This window comes from Oncorhynchus mykiss, chromosome 24, assembly GCF_013265735.2.
Source record: "Oncorhynchus mykiss isolate Arlee chromosome 24, USDA_OmykA_1.1, whole genome shotgun sequence".
Taxonomy (NCBI): Eukaryota; Metazoa; Chordata; class Actinopteri; order Salmoniformes; family Salmonidae; genus Oncorhynchus; species Oncorhynchus mykiss.
Genome location: NC_048588.1, coordinates 17,639,973 through 17,658,296, shown reverse-complemented (window position 1 = coordinate 17,658,296; position 18,324 = coordinate 17,639,973). Strand labels below are relative to the sequence as shown.

General features: G+C 44.1%; 1 protein-coding gene across 4 annotated transcripts; it reads left to right on the top strand.

Annotated features, from left to right (window-relative positions):
• Window positions 1-25: 25 nt before the first annotated feature.
• LOC110503896 (P2X purinoceptor 5) lies at window positions 26-17,919 on the top strand. 4 transcript variants are annotated; one of them, XM_021582519.2, is made up of 14 exons: window positions 26-529; window positions 752-923; window positions 1,179-1,329; window positions 5,676-5,747; window positions 5,861-5,957; window positions 6,060-6,156; window positions 6,318-6,413; window positions 6,602-6,743; window positions 14,020-14,150; window positions 14,234-14,327; window positions 14,452-14,517; window positions 17,422-17,507; window positions 17,632-17,695; window positions 17,737-17,919. In XM_021582519.2, exons 2-14 carry the CDS (start codon window positions 775-777, stop codon window positions 17,740-17,742), a joined length of 1,251 nt encoding a protein of 416 aa, XP_021438194.1. In that variant the 5' UTR covers window positions 26-529; window positions 752-774; the 3' UTR covers window positions 17,743-17,919. The 4 variants fall into 4 exon arrangements, with proteins under 4 accessions (XP_021438194.1, XP_021438197.1, XP_021438193.1 ...); XM_021582522.2 differs by having other exon boundaries at window positions 14,020-14,090; window positions 17,632-17,919; XM_021582518.2 differs by having other exon boundaries at window positions 196-529; window positions 17,632-17,919.
• Window positions 17,920-18,324: the final 405 nt, after the last annotated feature.

Below are 18,324 nucleotides of genomic sequence, written 5' to 3'. Positions count from 1 at the left end.
TTGAAACCCACACATAGGCCTACTGATCTGTTATTGACTCATGTTTCTCCTCCATGTCATCGCCAGTAAAACCAGTAACAAAAGCATCCCTGCCTTTCAAAACGTGGGTCTCATGCAAAAGCAGAAATCGTTCACATTCTATTTTGTACTGTTGTTTTGTACAGAACATCATAGGATGTGGGAAAATTTTGCATCAACTTACACCTGTGACCTGCAGATGCACATCTATATCACGTGATTTGTTCTAAGCCTGCCACACATTTCTTGTAAATCACTCTGCTCTACAGTGTGCTGTTAATCCCTCCCCCTATTGGACAACTGGTTGTCAACTGAATGCTTTTTGTTGTTAATATATGCACAAACTGTCTCTTCAGAAGATTTAAAGTCCATGCCCCTTGAAACTCATTGGCTGAATTGAAATATGACCTAGGGAAACAATGTCATCATTACATTGTTGTTCGTATAAAAGCTGATGGGTAGAGACAAGATTTGAACTTGATTCCAGATTTCAATAATCTCGTAGACCAGGGTAAGAAACTAAACTATGATCTCATTTAATCATATTTTTTATGTGAGTTTAAATGTATATATAGAATATAATGAGTGTTACACTAGCACACTGAAATTACGCTGAAATCAACAGAACGTTTGCCAAAGTAGTTTATTTGCCCTGGTCAAGTACTGGACTGTGATGGCTTCTGTGGGTTCAACAGTTGCAGTGGCTGTATAACCAACTGACTGTTGTCTTCAGATTTACAGTATCATCACCGTGGGATGGCTTCCAATAGCTGTAAAAGCAAAGTTCTTTTGAATGTGCTTTCCTATCTTGACTACAAGACAGGAAAATTCATAATTGTAGGAAGCAAGAGAGTCGGCAGTTTGTACAGAGTTATACAATTATCCATCATTGGATACCTTGTTGGGTAAGGGTCTCAATAAATACCTTTCCACATTTTCAAGATATAGGCCCTTATAACAGTCTAAAGGCATATGAAATGTTATTAATAATATACAATCTAGTCCATATATTTGTAGTTCACAGAAACTTAACATGTAAAACTATATTCCCAACCAATATTTTAAACCCCTATCAGACAGTAACCTCCACTTGTTCCAAGTTTTAAGCAGATTATCCCCATTGAGATAGCTACAGTATATTGTCCTCCTGGTCTACACAGGTATGTATTCCTGAGCAAGAAGTCCTACCAGACCAAAGAGGAATCTATCCAGAGTACTGTGATGACCAAACTGAAGGGAGTGGCGGTCACCAACACATCAGAGTTCGGACGGATGGTGTGGGGACCTGTGGACTATGTCATTCCACCCCAGGTCAGACTAACCACAATCCCCTTTAATACATTTAATGTTAATGTTAGAAATAAGATCCATCTCATCCACTGTGCTTGACTGCTAGAATAAATATAATTTTTAACGGAATGTTGATTGGTGTATCAGAACGTATACCATGGGTATACCATTTTTACTGTTCTATTTACATTGGTAACCAGTGTATGATTGCAATAAGGCACCTCAGAGGGGGTTTGGTATATGGCCAATATAATAGCAATAAGGCACCTCAGTGGTTTGTGTTATATGGCCAATATACTACAGCTAGTGGCTGTATCCAGGCATTCCTCTTTGCGTTGCGCGTAAGAACAGCCCTTAGCCGTGGTATATTGGCCGTATACCACAACTCCTCTGGCCTTATTGCTTAAATATAATAAAGGCTGAGGCTGCGGTTCTGAATGTAACGTCCTGTTGCGTCCCCGTCCCTCGCCCCAGAAGCTTCATTGTCAGAGAAAAAAAATGGTTTCACATATGTAGAATGTGTTTCTGTGCCTTTACACACACATTTTTTTGTGGTAACCCTCCCTTCACATTTCTCACTGTCAGTCATGCATAGTGAAATGTCCTGCATTTAGATCGTCTTGATGAAGATATGAAGCTTCAGATTTTTAGCCATCGTGATGAGGCTTCCAGAAAATGTGTAACTGGAGCCACTGTGTAGAAAAAGAAGGAGATAAAGGACAGTCCTGTTTAACTGGTTTAACATGGTATTATTGATAAGCGTCAGTCTGGGATGCTTTTGAAAAATATATTGGTCAAGGTAAATGTATATAGTATGTACAGTGCCTTGCGAAAGTATTCGGCCCCCTTGAACTTTGCGACCTTTTGCCACATTTCAGGCTTCAAACATAAAGATATAAAACTATATTTTTTTTGTGAAGAATCAACAACAAGTGGGACACAATCATGAAGTGGAACGACATTTATTGGATATTTCAAACTTTTTTAACAAATCAAAAACGGAAAAATTGGGCATGCAAAATTATTCAGCCCCCTTAAGTTAATACTTTGTAGCGCCACCTTTTGCTGCGATTACAGCTGTAAGTCGCTTGGGGTATGTCTCTATCAGTTTTGCACATCGAGAGACTGACATTTTTTCCCATTCCTCCTTGCAAAACAGCTCGAGCTCAGTGAGGTTGGATGGAGAGCATTTGTGAACAGCAGTTTTCAGTTCTTTCCACAGATTCTCGATTGGATTCAGGTCTGGACATTGACTTGGCCATTCTAACACCTGGATATGTTTATTTTTTAACCATTCCATCGTAGATTTTGCTTTATGTTTTGGATCATTGTCTTGTTGGAAGACAAATCTCCGTCCCAGTCTCAGGTCTTTTGCAGACTCCATCAGGTTTTCTTCCAGAATGGTCCTGTATTTGGCTCCATCCATCTTCCCATCAATTTTAACCATCTTCCCTGTCCCTGCTGAAGAAAAGCAGGCCCAAACCATGATGCTGCCACCACCATGTTTGACAGTGGGGATGGTGTGTTCAGCTGTGTTGCTTTTACGCCAAACATAACGTTTTGCATTGTTGCCAAAAAGTTCAATTTTGGTTTCATCTGACCAGAGGACCTTCTTCCACATGTTTGGTGTGTCTCCCAGGTGGCTTGTGGCAAACTTTAAATGACACTTTTTATGGATATCTTTAAGAAATGGCTTTCTTCTTGCCACTCTTCCATAAAGGCCAGATTTGTGCAATATACGACTGATTGTTGTCCTCTGGACAGAGTCTCCCACCTCAGCTGTAGATCTCTGCAGTTCATCCAGAGTAATCATGGGCCTGTTGGCTGCATCTCTGATCAGTCTTCTCCTTGTATGAGCTGAAAGTTTAGAGGGACGGCCAGGTCTTGGTAGATTTGCAGTTGTCTGATACTCCTTCCATTTCAATATTATCGCTTGCACAGTGCTCCTTGGGATGTTTAAAGCTTGGGAAATCTTTTTGTATCCAAATCCGGCTTTAAACTTCTTCACAACAGTATCTCGGACCTGCCTGGTGTGTTCCTTGTTCTTCATGATGCTCTCTGCGCTTTTGACGGACCTCTGAGACTATCACAGTGCAGGTGCATTTATACGGAGACTTGATTACACACAGGTGGATTGTATTTATCATCATTAGTCATTTAGGTCTACATTGGATCATTCAGAGATCCTCACTGAACTTCTGGAGAGAGTTTGCTGCACTGAAAGTAAAGGGGCTGAATAATTTTGCACGCCCAATTTTTCAGTTTTTGATTTGTTAAAAAAGTTTGAAATATCCAATAAATGTCGTTCCACTTCATGATTGTGTCCCACTTGTTGTTGATTCTTCACAAAAAAATACAGTTTTATATCTTTATGTTTGAAGCCTGAAATGTGGCAAAAGGTGGCAAAGTTCAAGGGGGCCGAATACTTTCGCAAGGCACTGTAGGTAAGCAGCTTGGTTTGAAGAAATCAACTGTGGGAGAAATTATTAGGAAATGGAATACATACAAGACCACTGATAATCTCCCTCGATCTGAGGCTCCACGCAAGATCTCACCCCGTGGGGTCAAAATGATCACAAGAACGATGAGCAAAAATCCCAGAACCACACGGGGGGACCTAGTGAATGACCTGCAGAAAGCTGGGACCAAAGTAACAAAGCCTACCATCAGTAACACACTACGCCGCCAGGGACTCAAATCCTGCAGTGCCAGACGTGTCCCCCTGCTTAAGCCAGTACATGTCCAGGCCTGTCTGAAGTTTGCTAGAGAGCATTTGGATGATCCAGAAGAAGATTGGGAGAATGTCATATGGTCAGATGAAACCAAAATATAACTTTTTGGTAAAAACTCAACTCGTCGTGTTTGGAGGACAAAAAATGCTGAGTTGCATCCAAAGAACACCATACCTACTGTGAAGCATGGGGGTGGAAACATCATGCTTTGGGGCTGTTTTTCGGCAAAGGGACCAGGACAACTGATCCGTGTAAAGGAAAGAATGAATGGGGCCATGTATCGTGAGATTTTGAGTGAAAACCTCCTTCCATCAGCAAGGGCATTGAAGATGAAACGTTGCTGGGTCTTTCAGCATGACATTGATCCCAAACACACCGCCCGGGCAACGAAGGAGTGGCTTCGTAAGAAGCATTTCAAGGTCCTGGAGTGGCCTGGCCAGTCTCCAGATCTCAACCCCATAGAAAATCTTTGGAGGGCGTTGAAAGTCCGTGTTGCCCAGCAACAGCCCCAAAACATCACTGCTCTAGAAGAGATCTGCATGGAGGAATGGGCCAAAATACCAGCAACAGTGTGTGAAAACCTTGTGAAGACTTACAGAAAATGTTTGACCCCTGTCATTGCCAACAAATGGTATATAACAAAGTATTGAGATAAACTTTTGTTATTGACCAAATACTTATTTTCCACCATAATTTGCAAATAAATCCATTAAAAATCCTACAATGTGATTTTCTGGATTTTTTCTTCTCATTTTGTCTGTCATAGTTGAAGTGTACCTATGATGAAAATTACAGGCCTCTATCATCTTTTTAAGTGGGAGAACTTGCACAATTGGTGGCTGACTAAATACTTTTTTGCCCCACTGTGTGTATATATATATATATATATATATATATATATATATATAATGTACACACACACACTACCTTTTTGAAAATGAAGCGCATTTTTTGTCCATTAAAATAACATCAAATTGATCAGAAATACAGTGTAGACATTGTTAATGTTGTAAATTACTATTGTAGCTGGAAACAGCAGATATTTGATGGGATATCTACATAGGCGTACAGAGGCCCATTATCAGCAACCATCACTCCTGTGTTCCAATGGCACGTTGTGTTAGCTAATCCAATGTTTAAACTATGAAATAATACATATGGAATCATGTAGTAACCAAAAAAGTGTTAAACAAATCAAAATATATCTGAGGTTCTACAAAACCTTTTGTCTTGATGACAGTTTTGCACAGTCTTGGCATTTGCTCAACCAGCTTCACCTGGAATGCTTTTCCAACAGTCTTGAAGGAGTTCCCACTTGTTGGCTGAGCACTTGTTGGCTGCTTTTCCTTCACTCTGCGGTCCAACTCATCCCAAACCATCTCAAACCCCCCCAAAAAACTTGAATGAGCAGGTGTGTCCAAACTTTTGGCTGGTACTGTATATATTTACAAAAAAATACGGGGGATTGGAAATGATGCAGACAATTACATTGATGGAAGTGACAATCTATCAGCAATATTAAAGCTGATTGAATGCAATGTATCACGTCTCATGATCTTTCTGCAAATGCGTGCCACACTTACTCTTATCAGTTGATATCAGGCTGGTTTAACACCACTTTATTTTTTCCTATAGGGGGAAGCAGTTTTTTTCATTGTTACCAATTTTATAGAGACACCAAACCAGAAGTTGGGCCACTGTGCTGAGGTAAGGAAATTCCCTTTCATTCCTTTATGTTGTCACCTTTAACCACCCTTTTAAAACGGCAATATACTCTGTATTTGGTCCGTATTTGGTCTGTATTTGTTAAACCATACTAGTTGTGGGGTATTGTTCCACAGAGCCCCAATGTGCCAGATGGCCACTGTAAGGGAGATGAAGACTGTGCAGAGGGAGAGTTGGTGGTAGCTGGCCATGGTAGGAATCTTTGAAAACTCAAATTGAATTCAAACAAATTGAAATGAGAAATTACATATATTGTCTGCTCACAAACATACTGTGAAATATACTTTTCTGTAGGAGTTAGGACAGGCCGCTGCTTGAGAGACAATGGGAAATCCAATGGTACATGTGAGATATATAGCTGGTGCCCCGTTGAGAGAAGATGCCAACCACAGTAAGTGCACTCACACACTTTCACTTTCATAGCCATAAACACTCATAAACAAACATGCATGAACACACACAACCACATACACACACACAGGCAAATACATGCACACACACGCATGAGCATGTGTCCACAGTAGTAATCGTCATTCCCTTTTATTCCTTCAGGGATAGACATAAGCACACGAATATGTTAAGAGAAGCTGAAAACTTCACCATCTACATAAAAAATGTCATCCGATTTCCCAAATTCAGTTTCTCAAAGTAAGTTGTCTATATTAACACCACCTAAAAAGTTGACAGGCATATGGTTTTCAAACTGCCAGAGTTGTCTTTAAATGTATAAACTGGAGCTTGAGTCTTTTAATCTGTTAATATTACATATTTCAGAAAGTGTTTGCTGTCTGCATTTTGATAAATACAAACTTTGAAATGTTTCACCCAATTATCAGGGCCAACGTTCAGGACACGGCTGATAAATTCCATCTGAAGAAATGTCGCTACGATGAGGCTCTTGAACCCTACTGCCCCATATTCCGTCTGGGAGACATTGTTAACCAAACTGGACACAGCTTTCAGGACATGGCTTTGAAGGTCAGTTTTCACAATTTAAAAGTTTATTTGTTGTTGTTATTGATGATGATGTTGACGATGATGTTTTCAATTACATTAAGCAGTTAAATGGACACTCTATACGATACCATACCATCAAAGAGTAAGCCACATAATACATAAATAATGTAAATAATATAGCATTTTGCTATCAATACTCCTCTCTCTCTCTCTCGCAGTGCATGCTGGGAGTTTTTTTATTTTATGTTTGGTGTAGAGGGCTCTGTCCTAACTAACTTTCTTGATTGTTTTCTTGGTCTTTTCTTTCAATTTTATTTTTCTATGGTGGAGGGTTAATGCAATATTTGTTTTAGCGGTATCCACAGTTTTTTCAAAGTTAGGGTGGAAGAGGACAGAGTAACTTTCCTGGATTTTGGAAGGTGTGGTGTGCGCGATGGCTTCCCAGCCTAGCGCGGAGGAGACGCTGTCGATACGGCATGGATTCAGGTGTGTTCCTGAGAATGGAGTTAAGGTGGAGGAGGTTCTGCTCGCGGTCGGTGAACAGGTAGGAGCTGAATGTATACATTCTGCTCCTAGAATGAAGAAAGCTGTGGTTGTGTTCATGAAAAAGGCTAATTTGGTTGGTAGGTTTATTGCTAGCGGAATCTGAGCAACAACTAAATGTGCATTTTAAAGTGAGGCACGGGAGGGGCTCTATGCAGGGTTTGCCAGCACATATTGTCTATGGTGTTTTTGAGTGTGGGGATTTGGGGTATAAGAGCTTTGCGTGCCCACATAAAGCCCGTAGACAAGGTGAGGGTACAAGCGCCAGTGGGGGAAATCGAGGTCAAAGTGCAGGGGGTAAGGAGATGCAGAAGCTGGGCCTAGTCATGCCAGGGAAGGTGGTGTAGATGAGGCTGGGCCTAGTCAGGCTAGAGATGGTGGTGTAGAATCCAAGATGGCGTAGCAGTGAAGACGTGTTTGTTTTGTCCTCTCGTGTACTTTTGTATTTTTTCATATTTTTTTTAAATATAAATTTCAATTTATTTTCAATCTCTTCTCGATTTTTTTTATTTGATTATACCTTCCGGTAACCTGCCTCACCCATTGTGATACGGAATCGCTATTATTTTCAATTTTAGAACACATTCAAGAATCTCCAGAAGCTAACCAGCTAATTAGCTACAAGCTATTTAGTCATTGTTAGCGGCTTTTACCTTCTGTACAGATACCAGCCCTGTTTTTAGCCTGGATAATACTCGCCTGTCTACCAATATCGCTTGTCTACCAATATCGGACTGTCTCTCTACAACAACGCCGGATTCCTGCCGTAATCCCTGGACCACTACTTCTGATCCTCACAGCTAGCTAGCTCACAGCTAGCTTTCACTCACCGTGGCACCTAGTACCGAAGCTATTCCCCGAGGCCCACCTCCCGGCCGACTCAGCTGTTCACCCGAACCCCACAAACTCGACCGGATCCTTGCTGTAAACTCTGGACCTTGGCACCGGATCACCGCTGCTACCGATTGGGTATAGTGGCTAATGCCACTGCCACAAAGCTAGCACCAGTTAGCCGTGAGCCAGGCAGATCTCCCGGCTAGCAAACTAAATTCCACAATACCTCTTTCGCCATCTGGCTTGGATTCTCTGTCGACACGGCGCCCCGCCGCACCACCACGACTGGTCTGCCGACGAATACACCATCTGCTGTGCCTTCATCCGCCCTCCGTTGGAGCAGACGCTACTAACTTTAAACGATGTATCGCTAGCGTAGTGGGGCTCCCCTGTTCCATCTACTGCTGCCCCCTGGACACTATGATCACTTGGCTACATAGCTGATGCCTACTGGACTGTCCATTAATCACGGTACTCCATTCTGTTTATTTATTTTTTATTTGTCGGACCCAGCCGCGAACTCAGGCTCTGTGTGTAGTTAATCCGACCCTCTCCTAGTCATCGCCATTTTACCTGCTGTTGTTGTGTTAGCTGATTAGCTGTTGTTGTCTCACCTGTTGTTTTAGCTAGCTCTCCCAATCAACACCTGTGATTACTTTATGCCTCGTTGTATGTCTCTCTCAAATGTCAATATACCTTGTATACTGTTGTTCAGGTTAGTTATCATTGTTTTAGTTTACAATGGACCCCCTACTTCCACTCTTCATAGCTCTGATACCTCCTTTCTCCCACCTCCCACAGATGCAGTGACCTCACCCATTACAACCAGCATGTCCAGAGATACAACCTCTCTTATCATCACCCAGTGCCTGGGCTTACCTCCGCTGTACCCGCACCCCACCATACCCCTGTCTGCGCATTATGCCCTGAATACATTCTACCACGCCCAGAAATCTGCTCCTTTTATTCTTTGTCCCCAACGCTCTAGGCGACCAGTTTTGATAGCCTTTAGCCGCACCCTCATTCTACTACTCCTCGCTTCCGCGGGTGATGTGGAGGTAAACCCAGGCCCTGCATGTCCCCAGGCACCCTCATTTGTTGACTTCTGTGATCAGAAAAGCCTTGGTTTCATGCATGTCAACATCAGAAGCCTCCTCCCTAAGTTTGTTTTACTCACTGCTTTAGCACACTCTGCCAACCCTGATGTCCTTGCTGTGTCTGAATCCTGGCTTAGGAAAGCCACCAAAAATTCTGAGATTTCCATAACCAACTATAACATTTTCTGTCAAGATAGCATGCAAAGTAATGTCATACTTTCCAGGTCCATACCCAAACAGTTCGAACTTCTAATTTTAAAAATGAATCTCTCCAGAAATAAGTCTCTCACTGTTGCCGCCTGCTACCGACTAAGAACTAAGAACAGATATAGCCCCTGGTTCACTCCAGATCTGACTGCCCTCGACCAGCACAAAAACATTCTGTGGCGGACTGTGGCGGACACGCAGTCAGTCAGGAAAGCAAAGGCCAGCTTTTTCAAGCAGAAATTTGCATCCTGTAGCTCGAACTCCAAAAAGTTATGGGGCACCTCCTCCCAGCTGCCCACTGCACTGAGGCTAGGTAACACGGTCACCACCGATAAATCCATGATAATCGAAAACTTCAAGCATTTCTCAACGGCTGGCCATGCCTTCCTCCTGGCTACTCCAACCTCGGCCAACAGCTCCACCCCCACCCCCACAGCTACTCGCCCAAGCCTCCCCAGCTTCTCCTTTACCCAAATCCAGATAGCAGATGTTCTGAAAGAGCTGCAAAACCTGGACCCGTACAAATCAGCTGGGCTTGAAAATCTGGACCCTCTATTTCTGAAACTATCCGCCGCCATTGTCACAACCCCTATTACCAGCCTGTTCAACCTCTCTTTAATATCATCTGAGATCCCCAAGGACTGGAAAGCTGCCGCGGTCATTCCCCTCTTCAAAGGGGGTGACAATCTAGACCCAAACTGTTAGGCAGGGCAGAATGGATATAGGTCTATCTAAGGTCTTCGAAAGCCAAGTCAACAAACAGATCACTGACCATCTCGAATCCTACCGTACCTGTTCTGCTGTGCAATCTGGTTTCCGAGACGGTCACGGGTGCACCTCAGCCACGCTAAAGGTACTAAACAATATCATAACCGCCATCGATAAAAGACAGTACTGTGCAGCCGTCTTCATCGACCTGGCCAAGGCTTTCGACACTGTCAATCACCATATTCTTATCGGTAGACTAAGTAGCCTCGGTTTTTCTAATGACTGCCTTGCCTGGTTCTCCAACTACTTTGCAGACAGAGTTCAGTGTGTCAAATCGGAGGTCATGTTGTCCGGTCCTCTGGCAGTCTCTATGGGGGTGCCACAGGGTTCAATTCTCGGGCCGACTCTTTTCTCTGTATATATCAATGATGTTGCTCTTGCTGCGGGCGATTCCCTGATCCACCTCTACGCAGACGATACCATTCTGTATACTTCTGGCCCTTCCTTGGACACTGTGCTATCTAACCTCCAAACGAGCTTCAATGCCATACAACACTCCTTCCGTGGCCTCCAACTGCTCTTAAACGCTAGTAAAACCAAATGCATGCTTTTCAACCGTTCGCTGCCAGCACCCGCACGCCCGACTAGCATCACCGCCCTGGATGGTTCCGACCTAGAATATGTGGACATCTATAAGTACCTAGGTGTCTGGCTAGACAGTAAACTCTCCTTCCAGACTCATATCAAACATCTCCAATCCAAAATCAAATCTAGAATCGGCTTTCTATTTTGCAACAAAGCCTCCATCACTCACGCTGCCAAACTTACCCTAGTAAAACGGACTATCCTACCGATCCTTGACTTCAGTGATGTCATCTACAAAATGGCTTTTTTTCTACTGTGTTATTGACTTGTTTATTGTTTACTCCATGTGTAACTCAGTGTTGCTGTCTGTTCACACTGCTTTGCTTTATCTTGGCCAGGTCGCAGTTGTAAATGAGAACTTGTTCTCAACTAGTCTACCTGGTTAAATAAAGCTGAAATAAAAATATAAAAAAAGATGAGGCGGGGCCTAGTCAGGCTATGGATGGTGGGGTAGCTGAGGCTGGGTCCAGTCAGGTTATGGATGGTGGTGTAGCGGGGGCTGGGTCTAGTCAGGCTACAGATGGTGGGGTAGCTGAGGCTGGGCCTAGTTATGCTATGGAGGGTGGTGTAGATGATTCTGGGCCTAGTCATGCCAGGGAAGGTGATAGATGGTGCTGGGTCTAGTCAGGTTATTCTAGTGGATGAGGAGAGTATAGTGGGGAAATGTAAGAGATTAGGGGGGAGGAGGAGGGTGTCAAGCGGAAAAAGGCTGTGGACAAAGGTACCATGGAATTTTTTTTTTCTGATCCTAGAAAGTTTGTAAGATCAGTACAACATGCTATGAAAAATGAGGGGCATGGTGTCCTCTCACCCAGGAAACGGTTTAGGTTGAGGAAGTGGGTCACAACAGTGCGTAAAGGTTTACCTTCCGACACTGTTTAGATGCATATTTTCTTTCTGACACTGGGGCTTTCTGAGCTTTGCTATTGGTCTCTTTCTCTGCTGGCTTTTCTCCCACTTCTTATGGAGACTCTTCGGGTAGGCTCACTCAATATAAATGGCGCTAGAAATGCGGGAAAGAGGAGTGTGTTGGGTGAATATGTAAAACAAAAAAGAGTACAGGTGTTGTTTCTGCAGGAGACGCATAGTGATGTGTTGAATGAAGTCGATTTGCCAAACTTGCCCCACTTGCCCCCAGACTGAAGTCCCATTTGGACTCTATAGTACATAAGGACCAAACATATTGTGTACCGGGACACTCAATCACGGACAACTTTTTCTTAATTAGGGACATGTTGGACTTGTCGAGAGGTTCTAATGTGAATTTTGTACTGATCTCTTTAGATCAAGAGAAGGCTTTTGATAGAGTGGACCATGAGTATCTGTTTGATGTGATGTTTTGGGAAAGGTTTTTGATCTGTGTGAAGCTGTTGTATGCTGGGGCGTCATGTATGGTCAAGGTGGGAGGTGGGCTCAGTAGGGGGGATAGGGCTCCTCCTCTACTTCCAGGGGGTTTGCAGTGGGGTTGTGAAGGGCTTAAAGTGTTGGGGGTGTACCTGGGCTCGGAGAAGTGGGTAAGGAAGAACTGGGAGGGGCTGTCACAGGCAGTGGTGTCAAGACTGGCCAGGTGGAGGTGGCTCCTGTCCCAAGTGCCAGAGGGAGGGTGCTGATAATTAACAACCTGGTGGCATCTTCCCTGTAGCATAAACTAGCTGTCCTCAATCCCCTCACCGGTCTGCTCGCAGACCTGCAACGCAAGCTGGTGTACTTCTTCTGGTCGGGCCATCACTGGCTAAAGGCAGCAGTGTTGTACATGACCATTCACGAAGGAGGACAGGGCCTGGTGGAACTGGAGAGCAGGATGGCTGCTTTCAGGCTAAAGGTGGTGCAGAGACTGCTGTACCATGCTGATGTTGGCTGGAGGGAGCCAGCATGCGCACTGCTGAGGAGAGCTGGCGGATTAGGGTTGGACCAGCAGCTGTTCCTCATGAAGCTGGAGAGGCTGAGTACAGCAGGTCTCTCAGATTTTTACTCTGCAATGCTGAGGGCCTGGCAGCTGCTAAGGCCCATACGAGAAGGGGGTGTGGAGCCTGGGCTGTGGGTGTGGGCGGAGCCTATCTTCCACAACCCAGCCATCCCTTTAAGATCAGTTCAGTCAGCCACCCTGCAGAGGAAACTGATGGCTGTGGGTTTACAAAGGCTGGGTGACCTGAGACTGCTGGGAGAGGAGGGGTGGAAAACCCCAGAAGTCTTGGTACAACAAACAGGAATAACGTCTCTTAGGCTGCTAGAGAGATTCCTGGAGGAGGTCCAGGAGGCACTGTCTGAGCCTGTAAGGGGGATGTTTGAACGGCCAAAGGGAGAGGGGCCACCAATGTTTCCGCCACTGCAGGTGACGGCAGAGACTGGAGACTGGCAAGGGGTCTGGAGGACTTGTTAGATTTTAACACTCTGAGCCTGTGGGAGATTGAGGATGTGGGAGGTAAAGCCCTCTACAACCTCTGTGTTAAGATTAGGAACATTAGGAGCCTAACAGGAGTGAAGGCACATCAGTGGCAGGGGGTATGTGGGGCGGAGAGTATGGTGGGTTTTAGGTGGAGGGGGCTCTACAAACCCCCAGTACCAAAGAGGTCAGGGGACCTCCAGTGGAGGGTTCTACATGGAGCCCTGGCCACTAACAGCTGGTTGGCACGGGTTGAACCGGGAGTTGGGCAGGGGTGTCTTTTCTGTAAAATGAAAGAAACTGTGATTCATGTGTTTTCTGTGTGCACCAGGTTAATGCCTTTAATGTCTCTGTTGGAATGTCTGTGTGAGAGGTTGGGGTGGTTTTTACTGTTGGGATGTTTATAATGGGATACAGGTATTCGGGTATTTCTCCATAAGGAGAAAGCCAAATGTGTTTTGTTGAATTTTCTGTTTGTTCAGCTACAAAGTTAGCTAACAAGGAGGAACAGGGTCAAAAGTGGGGGGATAACAGACTCTTTACTATGGTTAAATGGGATGGTCTCTGCGCGCCTTAGGGTTTGGGTTCTATAAAATGATCAAATGTGTAGAGATGTTTGAGGAGATATGGTGTGTTGGGGGGGCTGTCTGTATAGCTGGGAAAGATGTTTTGGATATACGGTTGTAGGAGTGGGTATGGTGATGTTGGTTTGTTTCATGTGGTAGATAGAAAGGTGAGTATGGTAAATGTATTGCTTTTACATTTTTAATGGGGGGGGGGGGGGGTGAGTTTTAAATCAAATGAGACTGTTTAAGTAAAGAAAGACAATCTCTTTCTTTCTTTCTTTCTCCCCCCCCCCCCCCCCCCCCCCCCCCCCCAGGGTGGTTTAATTGGAATTCTGATTGGGTGGGAGTGCGACCTTGACAGAGATCCCTCAGAATGCCAGCCACGGTACGACTTTACTCACATTGATGTTAATGTATCCAGAGAGTCCTCAGGATTCAACTTCAGGTAACACACACACGAGGTTGACACATAATACTCAATTTGAAGTCATACTTTAATCTTCCACATCTTTGGTACTCTCATAACAGACATGCTCGCTATTTTAAAACTGGGTCTGGAGAAAGCTACCGAACACATTTCAAAGTGTTTGGTATACGCATCAACATTATGGTGCATGGGAAGGTATGAGAAATATGTATTATTTAATGGCTTTTTAGGATAAATGCATCTATTTTGTTTCCTGATGTTTTGATTCCCTTATTGTTACTTCCTTCTATTTTCTACTTCCTTCTATTTTCTACTACAGGCTGGAAAGTTCTGTATCATACCCACCATTATCCATATAGGCTCAGGACTAGCTTGTATTGGTGGTGTAAGTATTATTTTTTAAAGATGACATTTGTATTGGCTATACTTATGGACTTGAGTATCAGTACAACCGAGGAGGCTGGTGGGAGGAGCTATAGGAGGACGGGCTCATTGTAATGGAATAAATTGAGTGGTATCCGTTTCATTTATTCCATTCATTACAATGAGCCCATCTTCCTATAGCTCCTCCCACCAGCCTCCTCTGCAATACAGGTATAGACACTGCTCACAAAAATAAAGGGAACACTAAAATAACACATCCTAGATCTGAATGAATGAAATATTCTTATTAAATAATTTTTTCTTTACATAGTTGAATGTGCTGACAACAAAATCACACAAAAATTATCAATAGAAATTTATCAACCCATGGAGATCTGGATTTGGAGTCACACTCAAAATTACAGTGGAAAACCACACTACCGGCTGATCCAACTTTTATGTAATGTCCTCAAAACAAGTAAAAATGAGGCTCAGTAGTGTGTGTGGCCTCCACGTGCCTTTATGACCTCCCTACAACCCCTGGGCATGCTCCTGATGAGGTGGCGGATGGTCTCCTGAGGGATCTCCTCCCAGACCTGGACTAAAGCATCCGCCAACTCCTGGACAGTCTGTGGTGCAATGTGGCGTTGGTGGATGGAGCGAGACATGATGTCCCAGATGTGCTCAATTTGATTCAGGTCTGGGGAACGGGCGGGGCGGGCCAGTCCATAGCATCAATTCCTTCCTCTTGCAGGAACTGCTGACACACTCCAGCCACATGAGGTCTAGCATTGTCTTGCATTAGGAGGAACCCAGGAGGAACCCAGGGCCAACTGCACCAGCATATGGTCTCACAAGGGGTCTGAGGATCTCATCTCGGTACCTAATGGCAGTCAGGCTACCTCTGGCGAGCACATGGAGGGCTGTGCGGCCCCCCAAAGAAATGCCACCCCACACCATGACTGGTCTGAATGCCAAACCGGTCATGCTGGAGGATGTTGCAGGCAGCAGAACATTCTTCACGGCGTCTCCAGACTCTGTCACGTCTGTCACGTGCTCAGTGTAAACCTGCTTTCATCTGTGAAGAGCACAGGGCGCCAGTGGCGAATTTGCCAATCTTGGTGTTCTCTGGCAAATGCCAAACATCCTGCACGGTGTTGGGCTGTAAGCACAACCCCCACCTGTGGATGTCGGGCCCTCTACCACCCTCATGGAGTCTGTTTCTGACCGTTTGAGCAGACACATGCACATTTGTGGCCTGCTGGAGGTCATTTTGCAGGGCTCTGGCAGTGCTCCTCCTGCTCCTCCTTGCACAAAGGCGGAGGTAGCGGTCCTGCTGCTGGGTTGTTGCCCTCCTATGGCCTCCTCCACGTCTCCTGATGTACTGGCCTGTCTCCTGGTAGCGCCTCCATGCTCTGGACACTACACTGACAGACACCGCAAACCTCGCATTGATGTGCCATCCTGGATGAGCTGCACTACCTGAGCCACTTGTGTGGGTTGTAGACTCCGTTTCATGCTACCACTAGAGTGAAAGCACCGCCAGCATTCTAAAGTGGCCAAAACATCAGCCAGGAAGCATAGGAACTGAGAAGTGGTCTGTGGTCCCCACCTGCAGAACCACTCCTTTATTGGGGGTGTCTTGCTAATTGCCCATAATTTCCACCTGTTGTCTATTCCATTTGCACAACAGCATGTGAAATGTATTGTCAATCAGTGTTGCTTCCTAAGTGGACAGTTTGATTTCACAGAAGTGTGATTGACTTGGAGTTACATTGTGTACATTGTCCTCTTGCGACGAGCAATCCCGTATCCGGGAGCGTAATTATAGCCTCAAGCTCATTACCATAACGCAACGTTAACTATTCATGAAAATCGCAAATGAAATGAAATAAATATTTTGGCTCACAAGCTTAGACTTTTGTTAACAACACTGTCATCTCAGATTTTCAAAATATGCTTTTCAACCATAGCTACACAAGCATTTGTGTAAGAGTATTGATAGCTAGCATAGCATTAAGCCTAGCATTCAGCAGGCAACATGTTCACAAAAACAAGAAAACCATTCAAATAAAATCATTTACCTTTGAAGAACTTTGGATGTTTTCAATGAGGAGACTCTCAGTTAGATGGCAAATGTTCAGTTTTTCCAAAAATATTATTTGTGTAGGAGAAATCGCTCCGTTTTGTTCATCACGTTTGGCTAAGAAAAAAAAACGAAAATTCAGTCATTACAATGCCGAACTTTTTTCCAAATTAACTTCATAATATCGACAGAAACATGGCAAACGTTGTTTAGAATCAATCCTCAAGGTGTTTTTCACATATCTATTCGATGATAAATCACTCGTGGCAGTTTGGTTTCTCCTCTGAACCAAATGGAAAAATGCACACAGCTGGAGATTACGCAATAATTTCGACGGAGGACACCAAGCGGACACCTGGTAAATGTAGTCTCTAATGGTCAATCTTCCAATGATATGCCTACAAATACGTCACAATGCTGCAGACACCTTGGGGAAACGACAGAAAGTGTAGGCTCATTACTGGCGCATTCACAGCCATATAAGGAGACATTGGAACACAGCGCATTCAAAATCTGGCGCACTTCCTGTATGAAATTTCATCTTGGTTTCGCCTGTAGCATTAGTTCTGTGGCACTCATAGACAATATCTTTGCAGTTTTGGAAACGTCAGAGTGTTTTCTTTCCAAAGCTGTCAATTATATGCATAGTCGAGCATCTTTTCGTGACAAAATATCTTGTTTAAAACGGGAACGTTTTTCATCCAAAAATGAAATAATGCCCCCAGAGTTTCAAGAGGTTATTATGTGTTCCCTTTATTTTTTTGAGCAGTGTAGTATATTCTGTATATTTTATTATATAAGATTATATTATATTTGTTAATGGATCTCATTTGGTTGCAGGGGGCCTGGTTCTGTGACTGGATTCTTCTTTACCTGATGAAAAATAGGGAGTTCTATAAGGACTGGAAGTTTGAAAATGTGAAGAAGTACGGCATTTACAATAAATATTAGTCTGAGTTACACGACATTTGGAAATATTTTTTTCTGCTAATGGAGATTAAGAGAGACTTTAAATGTAATGTTCTTTTTCACTCTCCCATTTTACCATAGTAGTACTACAGAGGATATAAAACAAACCCCAGAGGAGCAGCAGCTCACTGACCTATCGCCTGAGGTTTAACACCATGGCAGCAGCTCACTGACCCATCGCCTGAGGTTTAACACCATGGCAGCAGCTCACTGACCCATCGCCTGAGGTTTAACACCATGGCAGCAGCTCACTGACCCATCGCCTGAGGTTTAACACCATGGCAGCAGCTCACTGACCCATCGCCTGAGGTTTAACACCATGGCAGCAGCTCACTGACCCATCGCCTGAGGTTTAACACCATGGCAGCAGCTCACTTAGCCTTCCCTAGTTAAATAATGGTTAAATACAAAAACAAAAGAAGCCGAAGTAAAAGACATGCCTGAGCGGGATGCCACACATTCTGGTCATGAGGAGAGAGAGAGAAACTGTCGGAGGTTCTCTTCTTCACTGTTCAACTAATCCATACTCTTTTAGGGTCCAGGTAGAATCCTTTTTGGGTGCCAGGTAGAACAAAAAATGGTTCTTCAAAGGGTTATCCTATGGGGACAGGCGAAGAACCCTGTTAGGTTCTAGATAGCACCTTTTTTTTCCAAGAGTGCAGTAAATGTGGAGGAGGAGTTAAGATGGAGTGTTGCCTTGTTGATATTCCAGATTGAAACAAATGTAAAGAGCAAGCAAGCACGTGCCATAGCTAGCTACTAGACAGATATTAG

What these genes read in the sequence shown, in the direction of transcription:
- LOC110503896 (XM_021582519.2), top strand. Translation starts at nt 775, where the DNA reads ATGGCTTCCAATAGCTGTAAAAGCAAAGTTCTTTTGAATGTGCTTTCC. An exon ending in CCCAAATTCAGTTTCTCAAA is followed by an intron (nt 6,414 to 6,601) that starts GTAAGTTGTCTA and finishes CCCAATTATCAG; the next exon opens with GGCCAACGTTCAGGACACGG. An exon ending in AAGTTTGAAAATGTGAAGAA is followed by an intron (nt 17,508 to 17,631) that starts GTACGGCATTTA and finishes ATTTTACCATAG; the next exon opens with TAGTACTACAGAGGATATAA.